General features: G+C 38.7%; 1 protein-coding gene across 1 annotated transcript; it reads right to left on the bottom strand.

The window, feature by feature from the left end:
* Positions 1-9,003: 9,003 nt before the first annotated feature.
* Positions 9,004-10,926, bottom strand: snai2 (snail family zinc finger 2). The gene is made up of 3 exons (XM_036579751.1): positions 10,703-10,926; positions 9,956-10,471; positions 9,004-9,222 (listed from the first exon to the last, which is right to left on the bottom strand). The coding sequence occupies exons 1-3, from the start codon at positions 10,779-10,781 to the stop codon at positions 9,041-9,043; spliced, it is 777 nt and encodes a 258-aa protein (XP_036435644.1). The 5' UTR covers positions 10,782-10,926; the 3' UTR covers positions 9,004-9,040.
* Positions 10,927-19,532: the final 8,606 nt, after the last annotated feature.

Raw genomic sequence — 19,532 nt, 5'->3', positions numbered from 1 at the left:
AATTATAAAATCTTGTGAATACACAACAAAAGCGATGTATGCTTCACTTTTAGATTATTTGGATGAATAGTGCTTTTGCTTGCAAATGTACTGAAGGCTGTAGAAGGGGAACAAGCTGAGATGTGCACACAATCTTAAGTGAGGGCACACCTGATATCTTGCAGTGTTGGCCTGAGATTCATCTATTGGTGTGAGTCCTGCTCAGACATGTTTGTTGACTACAATACCAGGATGTAGGGAACATTTTCAGGGGCTTGTATTTATTCAAGAAACTTTTGTCTCTTTTGATAAAGCCTGTGTGACTATATACAGGCACCAACTTGATTATACTGAGCTGTAAATCGATCGCTTCCTAGTTTCATTTCATGTGAGATTTGACATTGCTGTAGCATAGCTTGGGCCAACGGCTCGTTTAAGGACGTGACTCATTGTAAGGGGATTTTCAACACTGGCTTCATTTATTTACACAATATAGGATGTTCAGCCCAGTTGAAAACCTTGTTATAAGCTTAGGTTTAGAAGCTTTAGAAGAGATTGGTCCTAAACTGGATTGTCATTGCTGATTATTTTTCAATGAGATGAAACTGCGTTACAGATATTCCCTATGCGGGAATGAATTCTCTCTGCCAGGAATTCATCCGTCACCCGGATGTTTCAAAAATATACTGCTTGGGAAAAAGCAGTAAACTATAAACATGATATAGTTATGTAAATTTAGTACTTAGCATGCTAAGTAGGTTTCGTCAGCTCTATGTGCTTGTGATGTTCTGCAAATTTAAATTCCAGGCCCATTACTCTTTTTGGTACATACTGTTCTGAGCTTTACCAAATACGAAGACTGATCAAGGATTTTATGATTTAGTGGACCAAAAGTCTTCTTTCCTCTGGGCTTTGGACTCGTCAGAGACTTCTCATCTTGTTTATTCATTGGGTCCAGGGTACCCTTTGATCTGGAGACCTACCCCGTAGGGAATAAAATACCACTTCAGTAAAGCTGTTTAACTTAAGCAATCAATGCTTAAAGATTAAAGGTTAAATGCAAAAGATAAGGTCATAAATAGTTCTTTTGCCTGGACTGGATTGAGTATTAAAAAGCTTAAATGCTTAAATCACACAAATGAGATCTCTTGTCTGTCAAGACTAGAATAAGAAGGCCAAATGCATGAAGGAGGTTTGTTGTCATATTAACTTTGATTTAACCTTAGCTGTTCACACAGTGGCAAAGAATAAGTAAAATTTGAAACTGTTCAAAAATGGACTTGAAATGGAAAAAAGATACCTCAATCTAACATGATTTCAAATAGAAAATGGCAGAGAATTATAGAACATCCTGTTTTCTGAGCTTAAACAAAACTTACTGCAAATAACTATAACCATAGTAAATGTGTTTGTCAGGCAAGTATGACTATCCATCAGAGAAATCTAAGCAGGAATAGAGGGGGTTGTGTGAGGGAGCATATGATGCTGGTGAAATTGATTGTAATTTGCTTAGAGGCATGTGATTTCTGTTGTCCCTGTCACATGCTAAGTAAGGTTTCATGGATTTTGGGCAAGATCTTGTTTAAACAGCAAAGATATAGGGCTTGCTTCAGAGGAACTGTTTTTCAGGAATGGCACAGGAATGGATTCATGGGTGATGCCAATGTTATCATGGTTTAATTATGGAAATAATGGTTTTACTTTTTATGTTCAAAAATAACAACAACAACATACTTGATTATTTATGAATGAAAAAAATATATCCATAATACAGTATAAGCTACTTGGGTAATTTTCAAGAGGTCACAGTTTTGTGAGGGTAGTTATTTCATATAAAAAAAACATAATTTATCAAAATAATAACATTTATTTTTTTCAATTATTATTATTATTTTTTTACAATTTAAGCTAAAATTCCTATTTTCACAGCAAACCTGGATCTGGATAATGAATGTTATGTAAATGAAATAGTGTCCATGACGGAAGTTCTTATCCTTTGCTACGTTATTATAGCACTGTTAATGATGGTTACCAGTTAAACTTTTTTTTTCATATGTTCCAGTTAAAAGTTAGATATTTTGTAGTTAGACTTTATACACAACAACATTGATTCTAATTTCCAATTTTGGTTATTTTTGATGTATTGATAAATCTTATGGGATAGACTTGGCAGTAGAATAGGTTGTGCTGATAAGCTCAGTGACTTTAAACATAGCAAAGTCATCGGATGGCATCTTTGCCAGTTTGTGAAATTTCTGCCCTGCTAGGTCTGCCCCAGTCAACTGTAAGTGCTATTATTGTGAAATGAGTGTGTCTAGGAGCAACAACAGCTTAGCCACGAAGCAGTAGCCCTCAAAAACTTACGGAGAGGGGCCACCGAGTGTTAAAGTGCACAGCTCATAAAAAATTCCAAACTGCTGCTGGAAGCAAAATCAGCACAAGAACTGTGAATCAGGATTTTCATGAAATTGGTCTCCATGGCTAAGAAGCTGCATTGAAACCTAAGATCACTGTGTACTGAACTGGAGCAGTGGAAACGTGTTCTCTGGAGTGATGAATCCTGCCGCTAACGCAACATCATTGGACAAGCTCAGCATGCTTGGAGAAGAACACTAACTGCGAATTCTGTTATGTCAGCTAATAGATGTTTGCATTGATTAACATCTCGCTAAGTGATGGAGGAGAGGGAGGGCCATCTTACCCACCTGAAGAGAGTGAAACCAATTGTACTCTTTTGGACTTCTGCACCTGGATGGCTGTGGCATCAGTGAATATTATTACATTTTGACAACAACATGTTTAAGTTCTAAATATGTACACTAAATAAACATGCAAAGGTCCGTCATCATCTGCAACACCAGTGCAATGGCACTAATATTTTGTTTAGTATACTGATTGTGTAATTGTAAAAATCAGGACAACCCAGAACTACTGGAGGAATACAGAAGAAAGCAGAGAGAAAGTTACAGCAGGAACAGTCATGAAGCCTAGCTATTTTTGAATGGCTTTTAACACTGGTTTCCTAAAGTCATGACCCTGTCTGTATAATCCATGTGCATAAAAAGTAGTAAAAACTGATTTTTTACCTTAATTACTACTAATCTATGAAAAAAATATTTTAGATGCTTGAAGTTGGAGTAAATGACCTTATCAGGTTTGTTTGATATGGTTTCACTATAGAACACTACAGCAACATAGTTATGATTTATAAAACATATACCACTGCCATAATGCTAAAGATACTCAGGAAACAAATTAATAATCAAAGGTTAATTCTGACTCATCACACAAGGTTTATCAAAATGTCTTAATAATAATGATCACAGCAATTTCACACTTTATTTTTTACTTTAATTTTATGTTTAAAAAAAGCTAAATTGCAAGTGATTTGCAAAATGTCAAACAACAAGTGACTATGATCCTCTCAGTTTCTCTAACCTTGCTAAGATTAGCATTATGTTGTGTAACAGGGAGAAAGTATTTGAAAGTATTTGACTTTAGACTAGTCCACTTTGTAGGACAAAAAGATCAGTGATGCTAATTAGTAAAGAAACCAGTAGTGGTTTTCTGATCAGACCTAAGTTGTTATTTTACACATAAATTGTTCCATCACGGTCAACAAATTCATCAATAATGATTCTCTATCATCAATTCATTTTTACCTTGTTAGTTAATGTCTAAAATTCTTGTTTCGCAGTCTTTCAAATTGTAGTGACCAAAAACATCTTCTGAGTTTTGATTGTATCATAATGCACCAGCGGGTGGGGAAAACTAACATTAACCAATACCATCATGTTTCACTTCTCCCTCCCATCACCCCAACTCTCATCGAGCAAAGTATTCTACTAGTTCAGAGACCCTCCCTGATATTGGGTTTTACTCAGAAATATGTCAGTACGGAAAGTAAATGCAGTATGGTTTTTAATTCACGTTGAGGGAAGGTTTCTGGTTTAACTGCTCCTTTCTTTAACAGATTTACCTTATTTTCTTGGCCCTCCAATCACTGCTTTGCAACCGTAGTGGTCAAGCAGTTCTTTAACAGTGCATCAGAGTTTCCCATGAATATATTTTTAATTTAAAGCTCCAGCTAGGGTTATAAGATGTGTCTTGTCTCTTGCTTGACAGAGTGGAGGATGTTATTTCCAAAATTACAATCTTCCAAAACCAAAATTTAAATGAATAAGATGTCATTTTGGATTTTTCTGTGTGGTAAACCTTACCATCAGTTAAATATACAGACAACATAATCAACAACATCTATGTTTGTTCAAAATATGAATCATTTCATTTGCTGTTCACTTTGTAATATGAGCTTTTCTGACTGAATAATAAATAGTGTGTATGAAAAATATTCTTGTAAAATGTCTGTTGCAGCTTTAGAACCCAAGCATAATTTTAGCTGGTCATGCTAAGTTAGTCTTAGCTGAGTCATCTACATCTTTCTTTACTTAAAATGAGTATTAATGTAATGTAATGTATTGGATGTTTTGACCACAGTATGTTACTTTACAGTATGTTAGTTAGCACTTAGCTGATCCAGCTCAAGCCTCAGTACACCAGTAGGAACAGCTGATGGGCCTTTTCATTGCTGTCAGTTTTTATTCAGAGTTGTAGCATTTGGTAGGAATTTTCCTCTTTGTTTTTTTCCCATCATCTGTTTGTAATAATTTAAATAAATTAACAACATTTATGTGACCTTCTAATGAATCCTGATGGCCTTGCTTGAAATTTAACCTGTTATATCTTGTGGTATCAGGTTTAACATGTGTTCATTGTGTCCAGTAACTTGTTTTATTGTCTACCGGCTACTGTGGTGAGAATCAATATTATCCAGTGAGAATTATGCATTGTTCCTGTAATTCAGTATTAAAGGGACCCATATACATGAAAATCAAAATGTTCTCATCTTTTTAAATAAATGATGAATTTGATGTAATACGTAGACATTATTAAAATTTCAAAACATGCTATTCATTACAGGGTCTATACAGTCCATATACACATAGTAAGCTGCAAAAACTGCCTATTTTAAATTCATTGTGTTTGTGAAGTAATGAAAATCATCAAAATCACATATACTCAGCCAACAGCAGCTTAGCCCCCCCCATTCACACTTAAGTTATAAGGAATGTATAAACACTGGGCAGCTTTTTGAATGAGACAGCCATTCAAGTAGTAGGGTAAGGGCCTTTGTAAAGTTTTAGTCATTTTCAGTTAGATATTTTATATTTTGGTTTCATAGTAAAGTTATTGATATTGCAAGATTGACTGATGAAAAATTAGAATGCATTCAGATAAATGCCAATCTAATGATGTAACATGGTGTACTTTGTTGTATAATTTCATGTTCTATTCTGCTTTTAATAACAGCTGTTGCGATATTCCAACAGTAGTTGGTGTTCAAAGATTTTGAATAATGTTGCCCTTTTTAACTTTGAGCACCTGCCCCCTTTCTGCATGGCCCTGATGATCGCTGAAACTTTCCAAGATGCCAATGAAGAGACCAGCATTAAAGCATAGACAAAAGAATCACACTGTTTAAAGTGCCTTCAGGCTTTTAGGGTGACCCAGAGAGAAACAATCAAGTCTTTCTCATCAGGTCAGGCTCTATAGATCACGCTGTGGATCAGGACCAAGCAGAGCTTCAGCCAGCTGATTGATTTCATCTGCTACACTTTCTGCTACTGCTGCGCTTTTAAAGTCTGACAGAGAGAGAGAAAAAGAGAGAGAGAGAGAGAGAGAGAGAGAGAGAGAGAGAGAGATGGTTGCTTCCTTTGTGGAACTGTGGAAAACTTTCCTGAATGCTGGTGGTGAATGCTTTTGTCAGACAAAAGTTATTCTAGTCTTTGACTAAATTGTGGTGTCAGTGCTGAATGCCTACTGGAAATTCCTTTTAGTCCAGGTTTAGGTTTAATCTGGGTCTGTGAAACCAGCTCATAGTCTTAGGTTGTGAATGAGGGCCTTTGTTGTCATATGTTAGCATGACAATTTATAACTGACAGAAAAATCAGGTGCTGAGGAGTTAATGGAATTTTTTGGCGAAAATCAACTTTGCACAATTTTCCACTTATTCCAGATGTAGTCAGTCACCCAAGACATGGTTGGTGTCCAAGTGCTGCTTCTTTAGTTTAATGCTGGAGTTATGAGGCTTGATGCAGCCATATAGACATTAATTACATTACCAAGTTCTGTTGTTCTTATTTATAAATATGTCTTCAGCTTGAACTTGACAAGTCAAGATTAACAATTATTTATCAACAGAAAGAAAATGGAAATTGAAAATTGTGTAATTAGGTTTTTCACAAAGAGCAAGGATCAAGAATACATTTGAAAAAAAAAGAACACAACTATTAAAGGTCGATGCCGACGCTCATCACTAGAAGTCATCTGGAAGACTTAATCTCCTGAACACCTGTATTGTGCAGTGGGTAGCTCTGAGGGCCTAGAGCTACGTAATCAAAAGGTTTTGTCGTGCTTAACACCTGGAATAGTTCAGACATGAGTCATGCCCCCTCAAATCAAGCAGAGTTCATGCCCAAAAGGCAAGGAGACAAGTGCTCATTCAAGGCAGAGCAGTCAAGCAGGCAAAAATAGTCAACCTACAGTTTGACGCCTTTGATGATAGGAGACAATGTCTGAGGATTTTGTCTGAAAATGTATCTTGCAGCTATTCAAAGTATTTGCAAATGCTTTACTTTTCATAATGTATAAAAGATCTTATTCAAATAAAGTTCAATATTTGATCTACTTATGGTTCAGGTTGTCTGATTAAACACCATCAAATTGTTTGTACACACTTGTATATTGAATCTGTGCTGGTAGTATTATACAGATCATGCTGTAAGTGTACCATAACAATAATATAATAAAACACAAACATAGATATATAAATAGTTTAGATTTTCATATGCTCTTCCACAGTGATGTCCTTTCAAGGGGCTTTCAAAGAAAATGACAGGTAAGTGAGATCAACATAGGGAAGAAGTGTGACATTTGGGGTTTGTTTGGGACTTGAACAGGTTCACAAAGAGCATGTTCAAGTGGCTCGTTGGTTCTGGTCAAACAAAGTGCTCACACTTCAATGCATCTTAGGGATCTTATGGTGAGCCCCTTTGGGCACAATACCTCTTCAACATTTAAAGGTCTACAGCAAACCATATATGTCTGTCAAACATCATTTTGGGAGAGAACACTTTTTAGTAACATTGCGAACGATTTTTAAGAGCCCATAACACACACGGCATGTTTCTCTACTAGATGTCTGATCCACAACAAGACCAAACTTTGAACCAACTGATTTCACTTTGATTCATGTCCTTGATATGTGTGAACACCTTCTGGAACCAGTCAGTGCCTGTATTCCATTCAAGTCTGACACTCGATTCACAGCCCATTTCTCTTACTCACATGGGCTAACAAGTGGTGGAAAAAGGGGTAAAACATCTCCACCTAATGAATCAGGTAAAAAATAGTGCGTCAGTGCTATAGCAACAGGCACAAAACAACTACTATTCAAATTAGGATTCACACCAGGCTGATTGTTAATACCTGATTGTGAATGGCATACAGTAACACAATCAATGATGTGAATACTTAGAATATTAGTAGGAATTTAATTTAAGGAAGTTAATTTTTATTTCCAATATGTTAATTTTAGTAAATGAACAGAAACCGCATTACAGGGTGCAGAAGTATGTTCTCTATATAGGACGTACATCTATTTTAAAATCAACATATCGTGTAATTTGACCAAGGGTGACAAAAAATTGCATACAACTGTATGTCTGACGCAAACACAGATTGGAATCTATTATCAAGCACCCCTTTCAAGGATAGGCGATATGACAAAAATATAAAATGACGATACTGGAAGACATTTCCAATCTGCATTACATATCGCCATATCTAGTTTTTCTAAGGTTTGATAAGTTGGAACAAAACACCCCGCCAAAAAAAGACCCAAAATCACATGAAAAAGAATACTGTCTACAGTTTCAGATACTGCACTGCACTAAATCCGATTACAGATGTCTAATTAAGTACTCATTGTAATAAAACATGCAAGTGGTCAGTGTTCAAGTGATGATGATGATGATGATGATGATGATGATGATGATATCTTTGATATGCTCAGAAAAGCATACTATGATATTGTATGATACCCTAAATTCCTCATATTGCCCAGCACTAATCCCTGTATTCTACTGTAAGCCATCACACACACAGAAGGCAAATCAAAAAACAAGTTCTTAGTAACAAGATGAATGTTTAAAAATATCCAAAAATCATTTTTATTCATAAAATGTAAAAGAAATACAAAAATATCACCCATTCCACTTTTAAATGCATACTATCAAGATACAATCATTTCAGTCACACATACATTCACATGTATAAAAAAAAATATCAATTACACACTTGGGCAAAGTCTCAGAAGAGATTCCAGAGCTTTGAAAGGCACTTGATAGAGCACTGAAAGTTTGAACGCTGGTGTACTGTCATGTTATGTTCATGTAAGTGTTTAAATACTTTCAACAGAAAAAGCAGTTTGTTTTGCACTTGTTCCCTCTGTAATAAATGGCTTCAGTCATTTCTTTTGGTCCCCAGCTCTTTGGTTTTGTCACCACACACCTGCTATGACATATAATAACAGCAATAAAATATCATCATACCCTTAAACATCCAATAATGGATAATACTTGGCATAAATTACTGCTCAAGTGACAGCATGTGTAGGCCCAATTATGACCTCCCAAATAGTACATAACAGTAAACAATGCTACAGTACACAGAAGGGTACAAGTCCAACACTGATGGAAACAGTGAGAATACTGTTAAAATTGAAAGCACATGATAGAGCACATGATAAACTGGGTGATGTTTTTCTTTTTCTAAACATCGAAATGAACAGAAGACTCAGTCACAGGCACACGCAGAGTTAAGGCTGCTGGGTGTTCAAACAGTCTTTTTTCCCTGGGCAGAGAGTGCCGAGAGCTGCAAGAAGGCACCTCAGAGTTTAAAACCAAAATAAAAAAAACCCTGTCCAAGGCACAGTTTTTGGTCAGTGAGCTACGCAGCAGCCCGACTCCTCATGTTTGTGGAGGAGCGACATTCTGGAGAACGTTTTGGAGCAGTTCTTGCACTGGTATTTCTTCACGTCTGAGTGAGTCTGCAGGTGGGCCCTGAGGTTGGACCTGTCCGCGAACGCCCGGCTGCAGTGGGGGCACGAGAAGGGCTTCTCACCTGGCACAACAGTAACATATGTCAGTGCTATCATTCGAATTTGCAAAAAGCAGAGTCAATGGAGGTTAGAGACAAGGCCCACAACAGTTTCTGTATAATGAAAAAAAAAAAGGAAAAAAATTGAATTAACACCTACAAGGTTCACTCAAGTACAACTAGACTTGAATACTCCCAGAGTTGATTCAAGACTAACAGTTCAATCAGCACTGCATAAGGCCTATGTAACCTACTAAAGCTACAACCAGACTAAGTTACCAAAACACAACTTGTATTACTCTACCTCTGCTGAAACAGCCAATCCTTAAGTTATTACCTTCAAACATTGCCTTGGTTGAGTTACCAAACTATAACTTTCACTATCCTGTCTCTGCTTAGACACCAATGTCTTAAAGCATTAACTTAAAACATCTGCTTGGTCAAACATTTTGTTACCAAACTGTAAACAGACTCTACTAAGAGATAGGTCTAATAGAAAATAAGGAACTGAACAGATACATGGAAGTAAATAAGTACTGTGCTATGAGCAACAGTAATAGATTGGACGAAATTAAACGAACACAAGCATTTAGAGTTTCTCTACAAAGTAGGGTTATGAAAGATATTAAATCAAGCATTTACAAGCCAACAAATAAGTCCTTTGGTGCACTGCAACGAGATGTGTTTGAAGCGTGATTAAAGTAGGAAATGTTGCACACAGAAGGTAGAAAAGCTTCTGCTACTGCTCTTGCCTCACCTGTGTGCGTCCTGATGTGGCCCTGAAGCAGCCATGGTCTGGAGAACGCCTTGCCGCACATTTTGCAAACGCAGGGCAGCGTGTGTGTCCTTATGTGCATCTTCAGGGCGCCGAGGCTCACGTACTCCTTCTCACAGTACTTGCAGCTAAACGACTTCCTCGCCTGCGCGTCGCAGTGCAGCTGTTTGTGCTTCATCAGTCCAGAATACGTGGAGTAGGACTTGGCGCACAGGCCGCACTGGAACTTCTCTGTGTCCTCGACGCTCAGCTTGGCAGACACTCGCTCATCCTCGTCGCCGCTCCTCGGGCTCTCCGAGCCTGCACGGCCCTTGGACGAAGCGTCTGAGAGCGGGGAGAGGGAGCCAGAGACAGGCGACAGGTCACTGGGCAGAGGAGAAAGCAGAGAGTCGCTCGTCGTCCACACGGTGATGGGGTTGTACGCCACCGGGCTGAGGACTTCAGGCTGAGGTATGACGGGCACTGGAAGGCTTTTGAGCAGATATGGCGACAGAAACACTGCAAAAAAATACAGAAAAAAACATTCAAATCCCAGCAATCAATACATAAGTAAATGTAAAGCTGAATGCTGGCGCTCAGAGAACGGCTCTCAGATTTTCAAACCTAGTTACATCTTACACGGTTTCTACCACTACGTTTTTTTTTAACTTAAACCACAACAACTGGTAGGCTAGAATGTTTAGCTAATTAAGTCTATCTCAGTCAAGATTTGTGGCGCCGTTTTTTTACCTGTTGGACTCTCCAATTCACTGTAGTTGGGCTTCTTGGTAGAGTTGAAATGTTTTTTCACCAGAAATGAGCGCGGCATTTTGAAAACGCAGTGAAAAGGAGACAAATATAACGGTCCTCGGCACTTTCCCGGTATGACAAATCGCTGTAACGGAGTAAATCCTCACTGCGTAGCCCAACAGAGAGTCATCTTTCAGTGCAGCTAACTTCCACAATCTAGCACGTAACGGCTAGCAGCAGTAAATACGTGTGACTTCTTTTTCCACCCGTATTTCGGAAAATCCCGTTTCCTGTGCTGGGATTGGCTACTGGCGTCCTGCCTCCTGCCATCGGATTAGCTAGCAGGAGCGTGCCAACTGTGCTAGGGTTGGACAGTAATTAACTCTCACAAGCTGTCCGCCAATAGGAGGCAGGACTAACGTCGGAATACGGGTGGGAAAAATAACAGCGAATAGTCCTAATCAGGTGCAAAAGGCGGAGTTTCTACCACATAATCTAGGCCGCTTGTCCAATCATTGGCGCGCTGGTTCTCAGTGGGTTGAACACAGTGAAGCACGGACAAGGAGACAGGTGTTTTGAGAAAGCATTTATGTTTAACTGGTCTGTGCAAGAAGTAGTTTAGGCGTGTCAAAGCAGAATAGTTGGATTGTCTAAAGGTTACTGAAAGAAAGTTATGTTTGTATTTTAACCAGCCTTGAATGTAAATCTATTTAGTTTTAAATAGAACAAAAGAAAGCTCTAGCTTGCCGGGGTCCCATCTGTCCTGTAGGTTGTGTAAAGAACATTTGAGAAATTGTACCAATCTAACCAACGAGTGAGAAGCTTTTATGTCATACAATGTCATGTCACACCCTCGCCGCAGTGACTTGTTAGAGTGACAAGGAGATTTCTGTCACCTAACCTATTTCTTTAGTGCATCAAAAGGCAAGTTACTACCGGTGCCACTTGTTTAACTACAGTTTCGAACAGTTTAGTCTTTTCTGCTGTTCCTGTGACCTTCCAGATTACTAAGAACCACTGGGAAAAAAATCCATGTTCAGATGGATGCATTCAGAACCCTGCACCTGAAAGAATCCTACTGTGATAGATAGATAGATAGATAGATAGATGATTTATCCTGAAGGAGTTACAACAGTGTTACATCAATAAAACAACTACACAATTGTACAACGACAAAAACAGTTTTAGGTTAATAATTACAAAGCCTTTAAGATTTTTTTTCTCGGCCTCAAAGCTTCACAAACCACCCTATGAAGGTTCTTTTGCGCATGGCTTAGACTTACGCTATTTTCATGTGCACTATGAAATGTACGCCACATTGATGTTGTGGCCTATTTTGTGATATTTTATTGCACACTTAAAACCAGAGCAGACATACTGACATCCCTCACTTAACTTGACCCACACTTGTGAGGTCAGCGTTGAAGGCGGTCTAGGCCAAGAAAAGTCCATTTGCGCCCTCTTGTGTTCATGGCAACACGAACAAAGACCTTGCACGTGGCTGATAGAGGTAAGATTTCCCCAGACATCACTGTACGACATTGCTGCTTCATTAAGCATCTGAAAAGTCTGTTTGATCTTGTAATTCCTTTACGTAAAATCAAGCGCAATAGACTGTTTACAAACTGTTCAATCTGCTCAGTCTGTCATATCATAATTTATAGCGAAAACAATCTTTGTTTACCTTCTACTTTTGCTTAGTTTACATGAATCAAATGTTATGTTTCACTGATGTATTACAGTCTTTCCCAAAATATGTATATTAGTTCTACACTAATCCTACAACAGCTCACTGTGAGTATGAGGTTGTAGTGCTTTTATTCAAGGGTATTTGTGTTTGTATTGGCTAAAATATAATATTTTGCCAGTGTCTCAAATTGAAAAACGGCAACAGATGCAAATGGCACATATAGAACAAACTCGGAATGTATTTATAGAAAAATTATACTAGTGGTCCCAGTGGACCCCACTGTACATGTCTGAGAACTGACAAAATATGTATGTTGGCCAATTCATAGCAACAGAAATTAATTCTGGAGGCCATGTTTACATGAATCAGACAAGGGAATGCATTTAGCCAGTAAGTGTTATTGTGGCAGGTTTACATGACTAATAAGAAGGTTTTAGTGACGGAATTTACTAGACCTTTTATTAGCTCGCTTCATGACCTTACAATGGAACTACACAGCTGGCCATAAAGTAACTGAACAAGCAACATTTCATTTATTTATTTTTATATATAAAAAGGCATGTGATTCATGTTAGGCATTGGTCATATCATAATAAGTACCCTTGGATAACTGTACATCGTAATGATTGAATGGAGTGCTGAGCCAACACAACAAAACCTGTGTTGATGTCTAATTATTTACAGACTGCACTGTAGAATGACTCGAATGAGACATGGGCACCAGTGAGACCCCACCTGCACTCTCTGACAATCATGCAGAAAATAATTAAACACCCAAAAACCTAAACCTGAAAAATAACTTTAAAAACCTTATGTATGTTTCTGTGTAATTTGACCAGCACTGGAAAAATATGCATGTAAACAAATGATTTCTTTTCAATTGGCCATTTGCAGAGACAGACGACATGTCTCTGGGCAGAGGAGAAAGCAGAAAGTCACTTGTTAGCCACACGGTGATAATTGAATTTATCAATTTACATTTATTGAAAGTGTTTTAACTTTCTTGTTTATTTGTTGGTTCAATGGGCTGTCGGTGAAGGACAAGAATAGCCTGAATGGTGTCGTAAAAATCTGTTCAAAGATAATTGGAGTGGGTGAAACAAGTGGCCCAGAAAGCAAAAGGAATTATCACTCAATCTGATCATATTTTGTCCAGCGAATTTACTATAATGCCGTCAGGTCGGCGTTATCTCATGCCCCTCAGTAGAACAAATCGCTATTCCAAGTCTTTTATTCCTTCTGCTATCAAGCTACTAAATGCGGATAATAGTTTTTTTAATGATTGTTATATTCATTGTCTCCGTGCATTGATTGATTTATTTATGCATTTACCTATGTATGTGGATTTGGTGTCTCTGACATATGTAAGTTTTTTTTTGTTTTTTTTTAAAGTATGTATGTGTGTGTATATATGTACAGTCATGTGTATGGACGAGAAAGCTGCAAATGAATTGCCCTTTTTGGGACTAATAAAGTATTCTGAACTGAACTGAACTGATGGGGTTGTACGCCATGAGGCTGAGGACTTCAGGCTGAGGTATGACGGGCACTGGAAGGCTTTTGAGCAGATATGGCATCACAATTTGAAGACAGTCCTGTTTTTTTAAGTTATTGTTGATAGCATCCATAATACTTTTGCTAACAGAGAAAAATTTAGACAGGGAAAATTTAGAAACATGCAGTGGAATATGTCTTTTCTTTCAAAAATAAACTGGTTTTACTAGATTTTTTTCACTTAGAAATAAACAAAAGAACATCTTAGAATTGTGATAAATTAAAAAAAAGTAATCACAAGTGAATTAAAAAAATTATTAAAATTTAAGCACATTTGTGATGATGACTATGTTGAGGGCTAGGTCATTTTTATTTGTTCTATCCCTTGTAATGAAAAAGTGAATGTATGGAAAAGAAGAAGGACAAATACTAATAGTAAGAAATTCTGAAATTCATGTTAAAATTTTCAAAAATTCTACTTTTCATCTAAATTGTCATGCTTTCTTTTAAATGAGACGGAATGCATTTATAGAAGAATTATACTAGTGGTCCCAGTGGACCCCACTGTACATGTTTGAAAAATGACAAAATACGCATGTTGGCCAATTTATAGCAACAGAAATTAATTCTGGAAGCCATGTTTACATGAATCAGACAAGGGAATGCATTTAGCCAGTAAGTGTTATTGTGACAGGTTTACATGACTAATAAGAAGGTCTTAGTGACGGAATTTACCCGCTCAGAAGATCTCATGCTAAAGCTAACGCCGGAGCTAGTTAGATGCTGTGGAGGACTCATTGTCTTTTACACTAGGCCTTAGGAGTTAATTTATATTTATCTTCACAAGCGGTGTTTGAATCACAAGTGTGAGTAACATACAGTCCTATTTAATCTGACTAATTGAACAAGCTAATTGTCAGCAGAAAAGTAAAGAAAAGCTAACTAGTTAGATAACTGATCACAAACAACAAACAAACAGAAAAGCTCACCATACGCTCATGCTCACACTCATAAATCAAAATGAAAACAGCAGAGCATTGCAAATCCAATAGAGGTGGAAATTAGCATCAGAGTAGGAGTGTCAATAAACAAAAGCTACTGATATAGTGAGGGTTTCTTTATTAAACACTGCTATATAATGATACATGTTTATGATGTGCAAGTCATATCCGATGTGCAAGTCATGTCCAATGTCCCAGAGTCAATCCCGAAAACAATACAATGACGTGAAAGGACAGAGGTATAAAATCTATTGTTCATTATCTGTAATAATAGCAGGCATGGGCGAGGATGCAGGTCAGGTAGCGTCAGCAGTAAATTCGTCCATAGACGTGTCTCAAAGCCAAGGAAACAGTTGAGGTAGTCTGCATTTCTCAAACATTACATCACTGAAGCCTGTCCACTTCTGTAAGACCCTTCAAATACAACCACAAAATGTGTCATTTATGTCTGAAACTTTAGTGAATTCAACGTGTGTATACTTCCAGACCTTCAATCATCCCCAGTCCTTCATGCACAGCGCAGGTTTTGAAAACTATTTAAATAGGTATGTTGATAGTAGTTTCTAAAAGAATGAACAATGAAACAATGAGACTAAACAAGAAATACATTGCAATAAGCCTGAAGGAGAGCCATCAATGCTAGCTGGTGCAGGTCTCAGCTATAGCCTAGACTTTGAGACAGGATTTATGTTCCTGAGTTCATTCATGAGTTTATCATTTGTGACTTGCAAACTCAGGTTTGATTCTCTAATACCGTGTGAGTTCAGCTGTCCAAGCTGGCAAACAAAGTGATCTACTAAAATAACAGTAAATATATCAATGATACTTTCTGTATCATAATGCGCATAAATTATTATAATTTAAAGCCTACTGTAGTGAATCAGCTAGCAACCAGCAGTAAATCTTTTTTTTTGTTTGTTTTGAATTAAAAATGCCAGTGGCCAACTCTGCAGCAGTTACTGATCAACACTCGAACACAAAGAGCTGATAGTTACGATATGTTGACATGAAAATTTTCCAACCCTACAAGCTGATAAGGATGTCTGAATGCACCATTACTGTGAATTGATCTTTTGTGAAGCCTCGCCCTCTTGGACACTTTTGAGCCTAGTGGGTCAACTATGAAGATTTCAATGGCAGGGTAGACAAATTCTTGGTATTTTTTCACCAGTATCTCCTAAAAATTCAGTTATCAGTGAGCTCAAAGGGGCTGAAGACAACACTGTACATGCTCCACTGAGACTTTTTAAATACTTCCAAGTTAAGTAAAATTAACAGTGATAGTGTTTTATACTTACACTTTTTATATCATGAAAGTTACTTTGTATATTGATTACCTTAAAAAATAAAATGGTAATTGTGGCATGTGCAAAACACGTGGACTCCCTACCAAGTTAGTACGTAACTCCCCCTTTGGCAGATTTTACAACTTGCAAACACTTTTTGTCACCAGTTAGGAGTCTTTCTATTCTTGACCTAGGAATGCTAGGAACACATACAATTCTGCAATATTATTGGGCGATCATTAATGGGCAACGTGTTTAAGATTTACCCACGTTTTCAATGATGTTCAAGTTGTAAGGGCCGTTCCAAAAGCTTCAGCTTGTTTATTGTTGATTTTGATGTTATGTTTTGGGTCATTGTCATTTTTTAGCATGCTTAACAGTTGACAAGGCGTTCTTTTCATCAAATAAAAATCTGTGTCCAATACCCTTGTAAAAACTAAATGTCCAGGCTAGCTGCTTTTCTTCGTAGTAGCTGCTGGTTCATTTGAACAAGGACTTTTATGCTGAAGAGTCTGAAAATGGGTGGAGTGGGGAGTTTTCTGGAGTAGAGCAGAAGGCAGTGTTTGTTTTCTAGTTCCAGACCGCCAGGGGCAGTGCAAGCCCTGTGGATAATCATCTTGCAAATGCGGACAGGTTGCGATATTATACCAACATAATCATGTGACGTCTAATTGCTATATCAACCTCCATCCACGTCACATCTTCTTCTTTTTGAATTCTCACTCTTGAGAGCAGGTCAGCTACATTACTTGTCTCTTGCGCATCCCAGTGACTGTAAGGTCCAAACACTTTTCTTATTTTTACCCCTACCCCTTGTTTTCAAGTGTCACCTTGCTCCTTGGAACTAAGTTACAAGGGGTAGTGGTTGAAATTTCCCTTACGAAATGGGACAAACCTCAAATAAAAAAGTACATTACCTTATTAACAGGCTACTAACGGTGCTCTTTAGGCAAACTGCCAATCTGCAGTGATAGCAGAGGAGTGGTCAACTTCAGCAACCTCACTGCTGGTCTTTAGTTAATTTTAGGGCATCATCTTTAGTTAATTTTAGGGCCTTCAAAGAGAGGGGGGAGGGGTGCGACAATTATTTAATATCACTCACCCCTAATTCTTCAGTGATATGAAGCTGAAGTCAGCTATTTGCCAGCTTCTCGTTCGGATTTTTTACCATTCCAACTTAAATGGCCTGAGGTGCCAGAATGTAACTGCTGCGCCATTTAAGGTGGAATGGGAAATTTAGCTAGCTAGTTACCGAGACATCAGCGTACTACTAGCGATTTTTTATGCTTGTTATGAAGAAAAGGATGATAATACATTGAAACAACACTAAACTGAGATAATACAATGGTATTTTTTTAACAGAGAATATACTTACATTTGTGGGTTTCTTTAGTTGCTCGCGCTGCCATCTAGCCGTTTTTTCTTTTTTTGTCATAACACTCTGTTTGGAGTGCGCTTCTGAAAAACTTCCGTTTCGAGGGCAATATAGCCCTAAAACTTCACCCTACTCCTCTATCTCAAAAACAATCGGGACACCCTACACCCTATCCCGCAAAATGGAGGGGTAGGGCTAAATTGTAGGGGCAAGGGGTGAATTGGGATTAAGCCTAAAAGTGAAACCTCGGTCAGAACTGCAGCATAGCATGCAGGTGTGCTCATTGTTCGCATGTTCAGGGCTGCCTTTTTCTGTTATTTCACACCTACTGCTGTGGCATAGGCATGGCTATTCTTCAGCCATCAGGCTGCATTATCTGTCACTATTCTTACTGACTGCCGTGGCATAGGTGCGGCTATTCTTCAGCTGACTGGGCTGCGTTTATCTGTGGTTATTCCTAACCAACTGCTGTGGAATAGATGCAGCTACCCCTTAGCCATCATGCTGCATTCTTCTGTGGCAATTTTACACCAACTGCTGTGGCTTAAATGTGGCTAACCTTCTACAACCTTCTGGACTAAGTTAATCTTTGTTACTCACATTGAGTGCTGTTGTGTAGTGCTAGCCCTCTGCAGCCATCTGGGCTATGTTTATCTGTGTGTATCTCACACTGACTGCTGAGGCAAAGGTGTGCCGAAATGTTTCTTACTTCTCTGCTACTGCTGTAGACAGTTTTGTCTCACCAACTGCTGGTGCTTAGATGTTGGCATCCGCTAGCCAGAAAACCTAATGGCCTCAGACATACTGTTTTGTAAATCCTGCTCAGCACAGCTAGAGGTGTATGATGGACACAAATGGAATTCTCTCATGACTTGGAAGTCCTTTTGCTGGTTGCTTCTGAGACATATTTTGGTGCAGTGGAGGAGCACTGCGCCCCAGTACACAGCAGAGGACACACCAGAGGGCATGGGGCTTGATTGTATGCCTTTCACTGAGCCCTCTGTGATCTCTGATTGTGTCTCTGGATGAAGCTCTACATCAGGATGCCCAATTTTGGAGTGCACGTGTACCGATGACTATTTGGTCAGGTCTTACACTGCTGCTGCCCATCTAAGACACATTGGGAACTCCCTGTGTCACTTGCTGTTAGCACTGAACACCCAAATTCTCTCTTTTAGTGTCAACCAGCTAGCTTCTGAACTACTGGAGGCCTCATTGCCCATGATTGTGGCAGAGTTCTGGGGGTTTCTGGCTCAAACTCAAAGACAGGTGTGGCTCGCCTATTCTCCACTCTTGGACCCATGTCATGCTAATTTAAGGTCCTTGCCTCTGCCACCTGGCCAGCTTTTCTACCTGGGTCTTTTCACCATGCTCTTTGGACGCAGGATGCACACTCCAGCCAGCATACTAGACAATGTCTGAGTTCACGCATGTCATCAGCTCAAAAAGGTCCATCATTGCAGGGGAGGTGCCCCTTACCGGTCCCAACACTCAGCACAGTACATTTTAAGAGGCAGTGGTGGGATGGTTAACATCAGAGCAGGTGCAGGTGAGTTTTTGGGCTACATTGATTTCTGACCCATTGTCTGTCTCCAAAATGGGTTACAGACTGCAGTTTCGCTGCTGGCCAACATGGGCAAATGGGCATAAGGTGGACTAATGTCTCGGACTCTCACAAAGCAGTAGCTCTGGCTTCAGAAGTGAGTTCCCTTCTAAGCAGAGGTGCAACAGAGGAAATACATGGCTGGTTTTGCTCTATCTTAGACTTGTGGAAGCTCATTTTTCGAAGGACCTGCCCTTTTAGATGCTTTTTACTGACAAAATCTTTTGGCCATAGCAGCAACTGAATTGTTCACCACTGTCGATTTGAAAGATGGTTACTTCCATGTTTCAGTTGCCAGGGAGCACAGATGTTTCCTTTGGTTTGCCTTCCAAAGCAAAATATACCAGTACACAGTTCTTCCCTTTTGGGCTTTCCCTTGCC

The sequence above is a fragment of the Colossoma macropomum genome, unplaced genomic scaffold (assembly GCF_904425465.1).
Source record: "Colossoma macropomum unplaced genomic scaffold, Colossoma_macropomum, whole genome shotgun sequence".
Lineage (NCBI taxonomy): Eukaryota > Metazoa > Chordata > Actinopteri > Characiformes > Serrasalmidae > Colossoma > Colossoma macropomum.
This window is presented reverse-complemented; position numbering and strand designations above follow the sequence as displayed.